This window comes from Ceratotherium simum, chromosome 16 (assembly GCF_057802395.1).
Source record: "Ceratotherium simum simum isolate JZ-2026a chromosome 16, ASM5780239v1, whole genome shotgun sequence".
Lineage (NCBI taxonomy): Eukaryota > Metazoa > Chordata > Mammalia > Perissodactyla > Rhinocerotidae > Ceratotherium > Ceratotherium simum.
Genome location: NC_141915.1, coordinates 26559181 through 26577081, shown reverse-complemented (window position 1 = coordinate 26577081; position 17901 = coordinate 26559181). Strand labels below are relative to the sequence as shown.

Here is a 17901-nt window from a genome sequence, read left to right as displayed (position 1 = left end):
TGCTATCTACTTTTCCAAACTGAAGGTTCACCTTAATTTTGTTTTTTTGGTGAGGAAGATTGGCCCTGAGCTAACATCTGTTGCCAATCTTTCCTCTTTTTGCTTGAGAAAGATTGTCCCTGAGCTAATATCTGTGTCAGTCTTTCTCTATTTTGTATGTGGGACGCTGCCACAGCGTGGCTTGATGAGCGGTGTGTAGGTCTGCGCCCAGGATCCGAATCTGTGAACCCCAGGCCACCGAAGTGGAGCGTGCGAACTTAACCACTATGCCACCGGACCCACCCCTCACCTTACTTTTGAACCTGGAGTAAGACCTTGCCCTCAGTCTAGTGAGTTGTGTTCCCCATAAAAAACCCTTTATTCTCTAGTACTATTAATTCCTTGCCCCCGACGCCCTTCTTCAAAGCTCATTAATGTTAAAAACAGCAGTAGTCAACCTGAAATTTACCATCTACCTGAAATGTAAATAGCCACTATCATCTTCCCCTATCTTTTTCCTTACTAACAACTGGAGGGTCAATTGTATCATATGCTTATACTATGAATGTATAAATGAATGACCTAGGTAACTTAGACAGCCTTCTAGTTCTGCAAAAGTCTATAAAATATGCAAAGTGCCTAGAATACTGCTACAGGCCCCTAAATGTTATCCTTGCCTCTAGATTTATTACCCTACAATTTTAGTCATTATAGTAGCCAAAATGATCCGTGAAAAACAAACTGGATCACGTCGCTGCCCTACTTCAATAAACAACAATAATAGTAACAGCTAACATTTATAGAGCACTTCCTATGGGCTAGGCGCTATTTTAAGCACTTTATATATATTAAGTCATCTAATACTCACAACAGCATGAGGTAAGTACCATTATCAGCCCCACTTTACAGCAGACAAAACCATGTCACAATATATTAAGTAATTTGCCCAAGTTTGCATAGTAAGTAACAGCAGTGGGACTGGAACCTAGGAATTTTGGCTCCAAAGTCTATCTCTTAACCACTATGGTATACTTTCTCTCCTACTCTTCAATCCCTTCCCAAAAGCATTTAAAATAAAATTCCTTATCATGGTCTACAAAGTCGTGTAGGATTTAGTTCTTGCCTACCACCCACGTCTTCACCAAACTCCTTACCTTAGCCTGCATGTCCCTTCTTAATGGGGTAAGCGTCCTCATCTCCATCTTCATTTTATATCTCTATCTCCTCTTTCTCACACCAGCTTCATTCCTGTTCCTTAAAGACACCAAGCCCTTTCCTTCCTGCATGAGGATTCTTTGTTTGCAAACCATAATTTCCAGCTCAGATTTACTTAGGCCAAAAACGCAACCCAGAAAAAAATCAAGTAGCTCACACAACAGACAAGAAGCTGAAGAACAAGGCATGTAAACATGGCAGTTCCAAACAAACAGGCAGGAAAACCCAACCGTATCAATGGGCACTGCCAAAGGAGGTCAGTATCACTAACATAAATTCATTCCGACCAGTTTTTTTTTGTTTTTAATTCACAATTCAAAATCCTGGAATACGGGGCCGGCCCCGTGGCTTAGTGGTTAAGTGCGCGCGCTCCGCTGCTGGCGGCCCGGGTTGGATCCGGGCGCGCACCGACACACCGCTTCTCCGGCCATGCTGAGGCCGCATCCCACATACAGCAACTAGATGGATGTGCAACTATGACACACAACTATCTGCTGGGGCTTTGGGGAAAAAATGGAGGAAGACTGGCAATAGATGTTAGCTCAGAGCCAGTCTTCCTCAGCAAAAAGAGGAGGATTAGCATGGATGTTAGCTGAGGGCTGATCTTCCTCAAAAAAAAAAAAAAAACAAAATCCTGGAATAGAGAATCTGACTGATCTAGCTAGAGTCACATGCCTGACCTTTTATATGCTTTGGATCTTGAATACGAATGTCTAAACTAAGACTGCACCTAGGGGAGACAGAATTTCCCAAAAGGAAATCAGAATGTTATTTAGCAGGAAAAGAGAATATATGCTGGATAACCCCCCACCCCCGTACCCCCCAAATCCTATGCCCACTAATTGCCTAACGGCCTTTGTGAACACAATGGCTCTGCTTTGACTAGTATTTTCCTTGGACTCTTCTCTTTCAGGTCTTGCTCAAATGTCACCTTCTTAAAGAATGTCCTTGATCATCCTCTCTAAAGTAGCCCTCTCCTGCTACCCACTGTCCCTCTCACCAAATACTGGCACATCATCTTGTTTAATTCCTTTATGACACTTTTTAGAATAATTTTCTCATTTGTTTGCTTATCTATTACCCCTACTAGATTATAAGCTCCATGAAGATTGGGACTATGTGCATTTGATCACCAAAGATGAACAAGAGAGAAAAATATGGTAGGTAGAATGATGTTTTGAAAATGCAAATCAGATGATGTTACTCTTTAGCTTGATACCCTTCAATGTTTCTCAGTATACTTAGATTAGAATGCAAATATCTGCCATGATGTGGCCCATGTCTTCCTCATTAACTCCAGCCTTTTGATAATTCCTAGAACATGCCAAGCTCTTTCCCAATTCAGGATCCATGCCTGGAATATTCTTCAACAGGCTCTTCACAAGAATAGCTCCTTCTCAGCCACCAAATTTCAGCTAAAATAACACTTCCTAAAAGGAGCATTGCTATCATACTATCTAAAATAGTTTTTCCCTTCTAAATTATTCTTTATCACAGGACCCCATTTCTTTCTTTCATGATATTTCCTAATCTGTTATTATTTCATTCACAAGCTTACTTCTTTATTGCCTGTCTCCCCAACTACATAGTCTTGCTCCATGAGAGCAGACAGAGTATATCTGTACTCTCTCTCTAAAGCCTAACGCTGTACTTGGCACCAAATTAGTACTCAAGTGTCTGTTAGAGGAAAGAAGAAGAGAAGGAAAAAATTGGTGTTTTCTTCTAAAGAAAACTTAATTAGTACATTCAAGGTAAGAAATTCCTATAGCTTTAATCTTCTAGCCTTCCTTCCAAAACCAGGTAGACCAGAAAATAAGTATTTTTATTTTGTCATGGAGAATTTACTTCACTAGCTAAAGAAATAAAGACTTTTGAAGGCTCTTAAGAGAAATATGAAGGGCTGAAGTACAGAAGGACATTTAGAAATAGTTTTAAGGGTAACATCAAGGCATACATATACCTCCCTAAGTATAAACAGGAATTACCAAAATAATGAACATGATTCATGATCAAAGAGCAATTGGCACTGAAATCCATACTTTAACCTTCCCCTCAATTAGTTTTAAAGCATTTAATATAACATCATCATATTTCTACCCCCACTATGTGCTCAAATGAGGGTTTAGTTCTCAGTCTCTTTTATTTTACCACCATAGATGGTAGAAAATCCAGTATGATTTCACCAAATGTAAGTCCTACTTACCAAGCGCTCTTGCTACTGCCAGAAAAGGAATCTGGTCAATAACTGTGCTCCTTCTAACAGGTCCATTGTGAGTGAGCCGAGGTCGTTTCCAAACTACACGATTCACCCCAGACTTGTTCATCACACTAAAAAAGAGAGTTCACATAAATACTCTAAATGATTAAAATATAACAACTAAGGTAGCTCGATATGTTAAATAACAAAATCAGACTATATTATCACAAAATAATGACTTATTTGTTTCAAATACAAAGATGCATAAACTAAAGTTCCTGTTCAAAGAGGAAAGACAAAATAGCGTAGCCTAAAATAAGGAAAATTTGGAGATTACTGAAGTAGGCTAGACAGAATGGAATGGAAGTAATGGGAAGAAAAATGTAGCTATTACGTCAAAGGAAAAAAACAAGATAACTTGATAACTAAAAAAATTGAGGGGAGAAAGAAGAGATTATAAATGGAAAGGCATTAAATAGTGATAAAAGAAATTGAAAAGGAATGGCTATACAGTTTTTAAAGGATTTGAGGGTACTGAAATCAGTAGAACTTGAGTTTTAATATTTCTGATATGAAGAGTTAAGAGGAAATATCTCAATAGAAATATCTACGTATCTATGTATCTGTGTATGTAGATATTTCCGTAATTAGAGGTATGAGACTAGACTTTAGAAACAGATCAGCTGCAGAGATGTAGATTTGAAGTTACAGAATAAGAAAACCATCCTAAAAATTTAGCAGAGGAGCAACAGAAATCTGTAATTAGTACACAGAGGAGTTAGTACACTGCAGGGTGCCTAAAACATGGAAATATGGTCAAACATTTGAGCAAAAAAAATAATAATCAAAACACAATAGAGATGGTTTCTCAACCTCTGCCTGGTATGGCTGGAATGGGAAACTGACTATTAAATCAATTTACTCATAATCTGTCTGAATTAAAAAAAAAAATCAACAGAACACAAATGTTCCTCTGGAAGGCTATAACAGGTGGAGGGAAGAGTGGCAAAGAACATTTCCAAGAAACAATATTAGCCTACCTGATATTAGGTCCACCTAACAGATATATGCATAAGACAGAAGTTGATTCTCAACACTCTCAAAAACAGATGACATAAAGATAATCTAATTAAGTTTTCTCATTAGGTCCCATATGTACCCAGAAACCCTCTGATTATACCTGAAATTTCATTCCATCTAAGGCAGGCCAGCCGACAATAATATGTGGTCTTCTTGGCAGTTATTTTTCTTATTATTGAGTTTTCTCATTATTTTATTTCTTGTTATATAATCCTGATGTATACATGAGTCTCTTACTAGTTTACTATGTTGACTCTGAGTAGCATGACTCTATCCCCCTAAATTTGATGAACACTGAATACATCTACACTAAAACTAAACTGGCTTCAAGATATGGAAAGCTGAAGAGAGGACCAATAATGGTGACCACCTCCAAAGGAATGTCAATTTAAAATACCCTATACCTCAGCAGCAGCCAGCCAGTTAACCTCCATCTATGGCTCTTCTATCTCTGCTCTAACTTCAAAGGAACGAAGATCCTAGAGAAAGCAGAGATAACAAACGGAATAAAAGTGCTAAGATAAGCAAAATAAAGGCATAAACCTTATAAATGAGAAAAGACCAATCTTTCTCTGAGCCAAGAAAAACATGAAGAGGGCAGAAGAATAGCCTCCATCTTCTTTCTAAAATAGAAAACAAGCTCATCTGACAAGGGTAGGCCAGATTTGAGCAGCTCTGTTTCATGAAATTTCCTGCAATGATGGAAATGTGCACTCTGCACTGTCCAGTACAGTAGCCACTAGCCATGTGTGGCTACTGAACATTGTAAACGTGGCTAGTGCAAATGACAAATTGAATTTTTTATTTTATTTAATTTACATTTAAATTTAAACAGCTATATGCGGCTAGAGGCTACTATAGTGGACCGCACAGAGGAGGAATGAAGTACAGAATGATCAGAAAAAACGCTGTCGACGATAACATAGAAGAGAAATTCAAGAGTTGCTCATTTTTTTTCCCTTGTTTACCATCCCTTTTGAGAAAACCAGTTTAATTCACAATTCTGAAAGCAACATTGTTCTAAGTCATAGCAAGAGTTAGAATATCAAAGGCACTCTTTTTGTTATCTTTTGCTTTCTTCAGTGCTGATCCTCAAAAAGCAAATAGGAGAATAAAGACCAAATCTACCATTCACAAAATCTATGAAGCTTAAGACTTACAGGAGACAAGACACCAACAACATTCTGCCTTCATACCACCTTAAGCCCTATTGCTCTTTCCTAAAGCTGCTCCCTAAAAAGTAAGGCTTAATACTTAAGTAATTACAGTAGCTACCCAAATTGCTTCCAATATTACTCTACTAGGAACTCTCTTAATAACTTAATATTCAAGGAGATTATGGTCTCTGTGTTTCTGAGGAGCAAAAGACAAAATAATGGTACTGGTTAAAACAAAGTTTTAAATTCATTTTCAAAAAACCCAAGTGATGTTATAAAAGATGCTGTTATTGAACTTTCTGACATTGTCCTGTATGATTAAAAGGCATACACAAAGGAACAGCCTGATATGCAGAGAGGTGACTGAGCAGCAACAGAAGGCTGGAAAAACAGAGCACTGGCCAGTTGCCTAGGGTGAGATGGAGGAAAGAAGGAAATAATTTATAATAAAATAGCTCAATTTGTGCAAAAAGACACTTGCTCCCAAATGGCAAAGAGCATCTCTCCAGCTATCCAAATGGTATTTTAAGTGATAAGACAAAAAACATAAACCCTAAAAGAAAGTTATTAAAATCAAAGAAAATATAATTTAAAAATTCATATAGAAAAATAAAGAAAGAACAGTCAAGAAAAATATTTTTTAAAAGACTAATGAGAAGGGATCAGGCCTACTAATATTAAAAATTATAATAAAGCCTCAATTTTAAAAAAATATAGCACTGACACATGGGCAGTATAAAAAAATAGAAAGCCCAGAAAAAGACCCCAATATACACAAGATTTCAGTTTATAATTGCAAAGGCCACTTTGCAAGACTACCAGCAGTGGTCTCAGATATAGCCTGACCTTCGCACTCATAGGATCAGACAGACTATACCATGACACCAGACTCATTTAACTTTGTAGGATACAGGACAGGAAACAATATGCCACCATGGCAGCTTCAGTCATGTTGTCTTCAGCAGTGATCCTTACAGAAATCCAGGAGCCATTTTCTAGCCCCTCCAAGGGAGATTCATATGCCACAGCAATCAGTGTCTTATAACAGCCCATGAGTTCTTGGTCCCTGCACAAGTCAAACTGCACGTATACAGGGCAGCTAAGGTCTGTGCTACCCAACAGAAATTGACAGTCCATTCAAAATCTTCCCTATCCAGATGCAGTTCCAGTCAAAGGTCATTCTACAATAAGCAATGTTGCCTTATAACAAACAGAACTGACATTCCATATTGTCTTAACCAGAGAAACAGTGCTAGAAGAGGGTAAAATCAAGGTCATCTTCCCATTGAAGAAGGGTTTTAAGCCTGGTAAGCCTTCTAATCAGTAAGGAAAAGATGTATAATTGTTCAAGTGGCTACTAACAGCCATCAAGAAAAAAATATTAACTTTTATCTCTACCACACAGCTTAGATTTTAAACTCCAGAGAGACTGAAGACTAAAAGGTAAAAGATGAAACCATACAAGTACTAGAAAAGTGGTTCTCAAAATACGGTTCAGGAGTCCCTGGGAATCTCCCAGAACTTTTCGGAGGGGGGGGGGGGGCTGTGAGGTCAAAATTATTTTTATAATACTACTAAGACCATGTGTATACAGTAGAGTTTTTGAGAGGCTATATGACTTGATATGATATTGTATAATAAAATGTGTCAATACTCGGATGACCTACATAACTCAGCAAACCAATATTTTACAGATGACCAATGCATATGTTACAAAATCATGCATGAGGGCTACATACTATATGATTCCAACTATATGACATCCTGGAAAAGGCAAAACTATGGAGACAATAAAAAGACCAATGGTTGTCAGGAGGAAGGGAGAAATAGGGAAAGCACAGAAGATTTTTAGGTCAGTGAAATTATTCTATGGTAAATACATATCATTATACACTTGTCAAAACCCCAGAATGTACAATATCTAGAGCAACCATAACGTAAACTAGGGACTTGGGGTGATAATGATGTGTCACGTAGGGTCACCAACTCTAGCAAATGTACCACTCTTGTGCAGGGTATTGACAGTGGGAGAGACTGTGCCAGTAGGAGGGTGCATGGAGTATATTGTCAACTCTCTGTACTTCCGCTCAATTTTGCTGTCAACCTAAAACTGCTCTAAAAAATAAAGTCTATTAATAAATTTAAAAAAAATACATGGATAAAAAAATCATTTAACCAATGACTCTTAATTGATAGACCTATTGCTCTTAACGTATGTGTATGAAAAGATCATTGATATGATTTCAGATACCACACTATTATTAACCTTTAAGAAACTAATTCTTCTTGAGTTTTGGAATAGTATCAAAGAAGAATATCCCTCACACACGGGAAAGCTACTGAAATACTCCTCCCTTTTCCAACTATATATCTATGTAAGATCAGATTTTACTTCAGATACTGCAACCAAAATAACATATCACAACAGATTGAACGCAGAAGCAGATATGAGGATCTAGCTGCTACCAATTAAGCCAGACATCAAGAGACTTGCAAAAATATAAAACAATACCAATCCTCTCACTAAATGCTTGTTTTGGAAAACAGCTATTTTTTCATAAAAAATGTTCTTTATGGGGGCCTGCCTGGTGGCGCAGTGGTTAAGTGCACGCGCTCTGCTTTGGTGGTCCAGGGTTCGCAGGTTCAGATTCTGGGCGCGCACCGACGCCCGGCTTGTCAGGCCATGCTGTGGTGGCGTCCCATATAAAGTAGAGGAAGATGGACACAGATGTTAGCCCAGGGCCAATCTTTCTCAGCAAAAAAGAGGAGGATTGGCATTGGACGTTAGCGGGCTAGTCTTCCTCACACACACACACAAAAAAAAGTTCTTTATGTTAACACATAATGGGTTTAATATTGTTCTTTTTCAATGAATTAACAAATATTTGAAAATGTCTCCATTTTCAATCCTAAAATCAATAGATATAACCCATATAAACACAAAGCTCTTTGAGGTCCTCAATTTCGAAGACTGTAAAGGGTTCCAAAGATGAAAAATATTCATAACTGCTGTACTAGAAGAAAATATAGCAGACTTTTTAACAACCTCAGAGTGGGAGAATTGTATGTACGGTACAAAAAACAAAAGTCATAACAGAAGAGATTGATAAATTTAACTACATTAAAATAAACTTCCATGTGGAAAAAAAAATTCCAGGTGCATAATCAGAAGACAAACTGTGAAACCATCTGAAACTCACATCACATACATTAGATTAATTTCTCTAATGTGTAAGTGGCTTCTACACATTAATACGAAAAAGGCTAACAATCTTCCCCCTAACCAAATGAACAAAGAATATAAACAGAAACACACAGAAAAGGAAATATAAATAGTTCTTAAACAAATAAAAAGGTGTTCAACCTTTCTCATAAAATCATATCAAAACATCACCAATATACCTTTTTTTTACCTAAAATTGGATAGGATCAGCAAGTTCTGTAAGTGTGTTATCAAGGGCATCCACATACACTGCTGACAGAAGCATAAACTGGTACAACCTCCATGGATACAAACCTTATCAATATTCAAAACATACTCCTCTTTGGCCCAGCAATTTCACTTTTGGGAAATTTCTACAAATATACTTGCACTGTACCAAAAAGATGCATGTGTAAGATTTTTCATTTTAAATAACAACAAAAAAATTAGTAATAAATATCCTTCAAAGGGAGACTAGTTAAATAAATGATGGTACATTCATACATGGAACAGCTTCATATTTGATCATGTATGAATATCTATTGAAGGATACACAGTAATACTGGTTTCTTGTAGGTGGAGGGGAACTGGGTAACCTGTGGGACAGTAGTTGGGAGACTGTCTACAGTACGTCATTTTATAGTACCTTATTTTTAACCAAATGAATATTACCATTAAATATATATATATACATAAAAATCATCACTCAGAAAATTGTTAACATTTGGTGTATTTCTATTCCTATTTCTCTGCATGGTTGAGATCACACTACAAATATAATTTTATACCCTGCTTTTTTTTGTGACCAATAAGCATTCTCCTATATTATTAAAAATTCCCCATATATATGGAAGTTCATTATATTACTCTTTCAATCTTTACTTACGTTTGAAAATTTTTACAACACTGTGATTTTTAAAAATTTATCTATAAACATTATTATTATTATTATTATTTTTGGTGGGAAAGATTCGCCCTGAGCTAACATCTGTTGCCAATCTTCCTCTCTCTTTTTTTTTCCCTCCCCAAAGCCCCAGTGCATGGTTGTATATCCTAGTTGTAAGTTCTTCTAGTTCTTTTTTTTTGTTTTTTGTAAGGAAGATCAGCCCTGAGCTAACATCTATTGCCAATCTTCCTCCTTTTTTTTTCCCCAAAGCCTCAGTAGATAGTTGTATGTTGTAGTTGCACATCCTTCTAGTTGCTGTATGTGGGACGTGGCCTCAGCATGGCCGGACAAGCAGTGCGTTGGTGCGCACCTGGGATCCAAACCCGGGCCGCCAGTAGCGGAGTGCACGTACTTAACCGCTAAGCCACAGGGCCGGCCCAGTCCTTCTAGTTCTTGTATGTGAGCCACCACCACAGCATGGCTACTGACAGACGAGTGGTGTGGTTTCGCACCTGGGAACCAAACCCGGGCCGCCGAAGTGGAGCGCGTCAAACTTTAACCACTAAGCCATCTGGGCTGGCTATATAAACATTATTTTTAATGGCTACATCATATTCAATGTTATGAATATGTATTATAAGATACTTCACCATTCTCCAGCTGTTGGGCCTTCAAGTTACTTCCACCCTTTGAAAGTCATTAAACATTGCTGCAATCAATAACTCTGTTCAGACATTTTTGTCCACATTTCAGATTTCTTCTTTAGAGTAGATTCCTGAAATTACTGAGTCTATAAACATTTAAAGCTAGTGTTATGTATTATATTCTATATAGATCACACCAATTTATAATCCTACCACAGGATATCCATCTCAATAAAAATATTGAGGAGTATTCTCTCTGGTTTTTTAATCTTTGCTAACCCAATAGCAGGAAATAGAGTTTCATTTCAATAATGTTAAACATTTTTTCAAATGTTTACTACTCTTTTGTATTATTGTTCTTCTTCAAACTTCCTCCTTTACCCACCTATCTGAGGGTGGCAGTGTTTTGGCATTTTTCTTACTGATTTTTTGAACTCTTTATAGCTTAAGGATGTTAATACTTTTCCCCAGTTTATTATTTCTATGAAAAAGACCAATTTAGATTTAATAAAAGCAAGAAAGAGGAGGCAAGTAATAATATCATGGTAAGGCTTTAGTTAGAATAATTATTTAGAAACCACTGGATTCTATTTAACTTGACTTGGACCTGTGATTTTTAAAAATTAGTATTGCGATAATTTTTAAATTTCCTCAGGTTATTCATTCTTCTGACTTTTATAATAATCTTACATTTTAGTTTGTATCATAAAAATATTATGCTGAAGTCAATTTCAGTTCATAGTTTACAAATTATCTACACACTGAGACAAGTTGAAACAGAGAAAAGAAAATAATAAGAAAAGTTTGCAGCACATATGACTTAGAAGTCAAAAAAGCTGAAGGTTAATTCTAACAAAATTCTATTCCCAAAGCCAGATTCAAACTATTCTACTCTGAACTCTAAGAGCTGCTCTGTCCAGGCTGTGAAGGTCATGTTGATCAGTATTTATGTAAAAGGTTTTCAATAAATCCTTGCATGTATTATTACTTGAGTCCCAACAAAATATTATTTCCTGGGGCCGGCCCCGTGGCGTAGCGGTTAAGTGCTCGCGCTCCACTGCTGGCGGCCTGGGTTTGGATCTTGGGTGCGCGCCGAGGCTCCGCTTGTCAGACCATGCTGTGGCGGCATCCCATATAAAGTGGAGGAAGATAGGCACACATGTTAGCCCAGAGCTGATCTTCCTCACCAAAAAAATATATATATTATTTCCCTTGGAGCCATTATCAGAAGTAAAACAGTCAATTCAAAATAATGAGATAACTATGAATACACATGGGTACTTTATCAGGCAAACTAAAAACCTGTAATACTAAGAAAGTAACTTCAGCAAAAGTGAGAAGTAGGTCAATTTGGTTAGTAAAGCAGAAAAGGACCATATAGAACCAAGAGAGGAAAGACAAAACAGCACAATGATTACCTCCCACCAAGTCCTTCGATTCGTTCTCTTTCCTTGGGAAGTTCTGGCTTATGGTCCTGTGTCACCTCCACAGCTCTCACAAAATCATCCTTCGGATCATCCTGAATTCCAAGAACCACCCCTGAGTCACCCACGTGAGCTACATACATCTTCATGCCCCGTATGATGACCACACTGGCAGTTGTCCCTGACGTGCTGGGAAGACCTGTCATAGTCTTTGGCCATTCTGCTGTAATAAGAAATAAAATATTTTACTCTTCCAGGTATAAACATTAATACTGTATCAGAATAAAAATGGCAACATATGCTGGATTAGCACGGAAAAATTTGAATTAGCATAGGAAAAAATTTAAGAAAAATACTTTGAAAGCTATTCAAGAAAGACGTGTGTTAATCCATTCATCAATATATTAATAAATTAATTTTATAAACAATGCAATTATATTAAAACCATCAAACCAATCCTAGGAGAAAAATATTACAGGATAGATAGACCAGTTCCACATAAGTCTCAGTCCTAACTACATTTAGTGGTGGGGATGTGTTAAGAGTTTTGATACCATATGTCCAGTAGCTTAGCATCTGCTTATTAATCTCTCTTGGAAAAGATTTTCAGAAAAAGCTACTTGATTTATTTTTGAAATAACTATTTTGAATATTCATAACCTAATAAATAACATTTATTGAGCACTCCCCATATACCAGGTTCTGTGCTAAGAGCTTTACATGTATTTCAAATAATACTTGCAACAAGCCTATGAGATAGGTAAGATTATTCCCATTATTTTCATTTTGCAGATAAAGAAATCAATACTTTGACTAGTTAAGAAACTTGCTCCAGATAACTCAAATATTAAGTGGTAGAGATCCCACATATTTAATTTCAAACCCTAATTAAATTCACTGTCACCTAAAAGTTCTGAAATATTCTGTAACATTAAACTACAACTCATAGTTCAAGATAGCACTAACATATTCTCCTCATCAAAATCCTACTGACAAAACAGAATATAAATATTAGAAAAAGTCCACAGCAGTCATGAAACACAGAGAAGGGTCACAAGCAAATCTGAGGAATTCCTGGTATTTTAAACAAATGAATTATATTGAGAGAAAAATCAGAATGCAAAACTTGTAATCTAACATAAGCAAAAAGCAGAGTCAGTAAAAGAGGCAGTATGTCAGTTTTTCCTGTTAACAGAGCCCCAGAAAAGCTCATACTCGGAGTCAGGGGCAAAGGCTCAAGGCAGGAATGGATGATAGAAGCTTAGTGGATTATTATTTTTTTTTTTTTTTAATAATTTTATTTATTTATTTTTCCCCCAAAGCCCCAGTAGATAGTTGTATGTCATAGCTGCACATCCTCCTAGTTGCTGTATGTGGGACGCAGCCTCAGCATGGCCGGAGAAGCAGTGCGTCGGTGCGCGCCCGGGATCCGAACCCGGGCCGCTAGCAGAGGAGCACGCGCACTTAACCGCTAAGCCACAGGGCCAGCCCTTAGTGGATTATTAAAACTGCAGGAGCTGTTTTAATACAGCCTAAACTCTTCACAGTAAGCTCCCTAAGCTGCACTAACTATAACGCTTTCTTTTAAGGAAAGTGGTACATCTGTTGATAGGGACAACAGGGTCTCAAAGGGCATGAGGGAGAAGAAATAGGGCCTAAAAAACTGGACAGGGTGCCACACAACTTTCATAGCCACAAGGCTTCTCTAATATATTCAGGCTATTTCTTTTCTTTTTCTTTTTTCTTTTTTTTTTATTATTATTTTTTCCCCCCAAAGCCCCAGTAGATAGTTGTATGTCATAGTTGCACATCCTTCCAGCCGCTGTATGTGGGACGCGGCCCCAGCATGGCCAGAGAAGCGGCGCGTCAGTGCATGCCCGGGATCCGAACCCTGGCCGCCAGCAGCGGAGCACGCGCACCCAACCGCCAAGCCACCGGGCCGGCCTTTTTCTTTTTCAATATTATATACACTGCAAAGACATCTCTTCAACCCCACAGTGTATTTCCCGAACCCATCCCACAGATGAAACCACCCTACCGAGTGCCCTGTCACTTAGAGCAGAAGGGTGCTTGCAGTATATGAAATAATGACCTCCACAACTGCTGAGGGAAAGCAGAACAGCTACCAACACTGATGAAGGTAGAAATTCATAGACATACATATACACATATACATATACATATGTAAAAACACCTGCAACAGTACCAGACACATAGTAAGTGCTCAATTGTTAGTTTTTGTTGTTATGACCATTATTTAAGAAAAGTAAACAGCCTGAGAGGCACCGAGAAGTGTACAAAGAGAAAATTTTTTGTGGAAACACAAAACAAACACAAGAAAACATTTGTGGAAAAATCAAAAGAATCTATAGACAGATTATTGGCATTGATAAAGTTCAGTAAGGTTACTGGATATAAATATTATTATATAAAATATCAATTCTATTTAGGTAAACCACCAACAAAAAATTACAAAATGTAACTTTTTAAAAAAGATACCATTTACAATAGCAGCAAGGGGTATACTATATCTGGAAACAATGCTAACAAATCTCTAACAAGATCTGTATGGAAAAGTTATAAACCAGTGGACCAAGAGAACAGAATAGTGAGCAGAGAAACAGACCCATGCATATTTAGACACTTGAGATATGAACAGTGAAGAAAGGACAGACATTCAACAAATGGAACTGGACAAAATAGAAAAAAAATAATAATAACTTTGGGTCCCCGATGCCAAACACAAAAATCAATTCCAAGTACATTAAAGACCTAACATAAAAAGCAAAGCTAAAATGCTTAGAAAATATACAGGAAGGTACATTCATGACCTCAGGATAGGGCTGGATTTCCTAAAGACAATGGATTAGCCATATAAAGAAAATGACTGCAAAGTTGTCCTACCATCAAAATTAACAATTTCTGTCAGAAGATACCATTACTAGAGTCAAAAGACAACTCACAAAATGGAAGAGCATATACATTACACATTATATATATAGATACACGCCCCCCCCCCCAAGGAATGGTATCCAGTACAAAATGCTCCTACAAATCAAATCAGTTAAGACAGACTACCCAATAGAAAAATGGACAAAAGACTTGAACAGGCCTTTTACAAAAGACAAAATCCAAACAGCCAAAAAAACTTGCAAATGTGCTCAGCTTCTTTAATCATCAGGAAAATACAAATTAAAAACCACAATGAGATGCCACTACATAATTATCAGATTGCATAAAGTCTGACAACAGTCAGTATGGTTAAGAATGTGGAGCAACGTGTTCTATCATCAACTATTGGTGGGAGTATAAACTGGTAAAACCACTTCAGAAAACATCTAAGAATTATCTATTAAAGGTGAAGATATACATACTCTTTGACTACTCACCACCCATAGGTACATATCATAAATTAATGTACATGTACACATGTACACAGAATACATATGAATGTTCATAGCTCACATGGGCTAAAAATGAGCAACAACCCAAATGTCCTTCAACGTGACAATAGACTACACTACATATAATGCATAAGAAACTCACAAGTATAAGAATACATACAGCATGATTTTCTTCAAAAACAAACTATCATGTTTATAGATAAGTGGTACAACCATTAAAAATAAGTAAATCACTACAGAACTATCATCACAAAAGTCAAAATGGTGATTACCCCTTGGGGCAAGACACAAATACGCGATCAGAAAGGACATACAGAGGCTTCTAGAGTGCAGGCAATATTGTCTTTCTTAACTGGATGGTGTTCATTTTATAATTATTCATTAAAGTGTAGATTTATGTATCATGGCTTTTTCTATAAGTATGCTATGTTAACTTTCACAATTTTTTTCAAGTTTTTTTTAAAAAAAAAAGCAAGAAGAAGACATCAATTTTGCAGGCATATATCACAGTAGACAGCTCCCTAGCCCATCCAGTTCTGCAGTTTGGTTACAGACATCATTCCTAGAAGCTCAGCCTAGAGTATGCTGTATGTTTCTTGAGCCCTTTCACTTATTTTGTGGGTCAACGATAGCTCTTGCTAAAATTTTTGTGTGTGTGTGTGTGTGTGTGTGTGAGGAAGATTAGCCCTGAGCTAACATCCATGCCAATCCTCCTCTTTTTGCTGAGGAAGACTGGCCCTGAGCTAACATCCGTGCCCACCTTCCTCCACTTTATGTGGGACGCCACCACAGCATGGCCTGACAAGCGGCGCATCGGTGTGTGCCCGGAATCCCGGGCCGCCAGCAGCAGAGCGCGATCACTTAACTGCTAAGCCACAGGGCCGGCCCCCAAATTTTTCCTTTTTAAACAAGCTAGAATGTATTGTTTTCTGCAGCTAAGAACCCAAAAAAAAAAAATCTAATATCACAATAAATGTGAATGAGGTGAACTGCCTGAAAGAAGGGTTCTTAAGCATACTCAGAAAACAAAATTTACCTACAGTACACAAGTAATTCAGCTGTCTGCAAAAAGCACCTAAAACAAAATGGAAAAGAAGGAAAAGAGCTAAAAATAAATGGGTATTCAAAGATACAATATTAACATTATTTAAATCACAATTTTGGTCAAATGCACTAATATGTACAAAGGGATATTCTGCAATGATCTAAAAATACTGAATAATCCATGCTTTCCCTATTCATCTGAAATGTCACCTTTTATCACATGCTACGTTTTGCCTCAGATCTATTTCTGGACTCATCCTACCACTCTACTAATGGTATTTTTTAATAATTGGGAGTTTTAGTATCCTCCAGTTATTCTTCTTTTTCAAAATTCTGTTAAGTATTTTTCCAGATGAACTTTAGAAGCAACTTGCAAAATTAAAAAAACAAATCCTGTTGAGGTTCTGACTGAAATTGCAGTAAATTTATATACTAAGGAATTGACATCTTTAGAATTTGTTTTCCTTAATTGCAGTCTTTCCTGTGTTGTACTTTACATTTTAGTCTTTTAATTTTTAAAAAAGGACTTAAAAACAAATTACTTAATACTAGGAGCATATCAAAAAAGACAGTATCAGAGTGTATGAACTCTGACTTAAGGAAAGTATTCTTAAACAAGAAAATATGCACGAGTCATTAAAACAAAGAATAACAAATTTTATAACATAAAAATATGAAATTTCTTAAAGTAAAGCTATTATAAATTTTTTTTTTATAATTTTATTTATTTATTGTTTCCCCCAAAGCCCCATTAGATAGTTGTACATCACAGCTGCACATCCTTCTAGTTGCTGTATGTGGGACGTGGCCTCAGCATGGCCAGAGAAGTGGTACGTCGGTGCGCACCCGGGATCCGGCCCGGGCCGCCAGCAGCGGAGCGCGCGCACTTAACTGCTAAGCCATGGCGCCGGCCCTAAGCTATTATAAATTAGTATAGAATGTATACATTCTTTGTGATAAATTTAAAACTTGGGGTACTTATGTACTTACCATGTACCAATTAACGTATACTGACTCATTTAACTCTCAGGAGGTAGGTACTGACTCATTTAACTCTCAGGAGGTAGGTACTATCATTATTTCTATTTTAGAGATGAAGATACCCTGGCACAAAGAGATTTTACCCAAGGTCACATAGGTAGTAACTGGAGAAGGTGGGATTCAAACCCAGGCAATACAACTCTAGAGCACATACTGCTATCACTATGCTAAGAGTTCTTTCAGAATTCTAATACCAAAGGAGTATGGAGATGTAAAAGCCTTCAGGAAAGCAATTTGAAAACATGTATCAACAACCATCAAAAGATATACATTCTGTAACTAAATAATTCAGCTCTGAGGAATTTTTTTCTGAGGAAATAATCCACATGAAGGAACAAACTATGCTGCTTTCACTTTAGCCCTTATTTATAGTATTAAATATAGTGCACACCTGTCCAGCACCCATGCCCCCTTCAAGTACTAGCATCCTGATTTTGTTCAGGAGTACACAGCCTCCACTGCATGCAATCTTTAGCAGAACTGAAAAACTTGGTTGATCCTGGCCTAGGGGTAGGCAAATAACCCAAACTAGGTCAGACTCTTCAGATATTTGCATCTTAGACAGAAAGGCATAAAGCCGGAAAACTGCTGGAGCTGATTCATCTCCAAGACTAAAAACTTTCAATGA

At 37.2% G+C, this 17901-nt stretch overlaps 1 protein-coding gene across 2 annotated transcripts in view; it reads right to left on the bottom strand.

The window, feature by feature from the left end:
• The window catches only part of PPM1D (protein phosphatase, Mg2+/Mn2+ dependent 1D), a 61395-nt gene that overhangs the window by 33070 nt on the left and 10424 nt on the right, over window positions 1–17901 (bottom strand). The window contains exons 2-3 of one of the 2 annotated variants that reach the window (XM_087440867.1): window positions 11779–12004; window positions 3398–3522 (exon numbers count right to left, since the gene is read on the bottom strand). In XM_087440867.1, the coding sequence (XP_087296993.1) occupies window positions 3398–3522; window positions 11779–12004 (351 nt within the window). Of the gene's footprint in view, window positions 1–3397; window positions 3523–11778; window positions 12008–17901 lie in introns of both variants that reach the window. The other variant, XM_004434816.3, reaches the window with a different exon arrangement.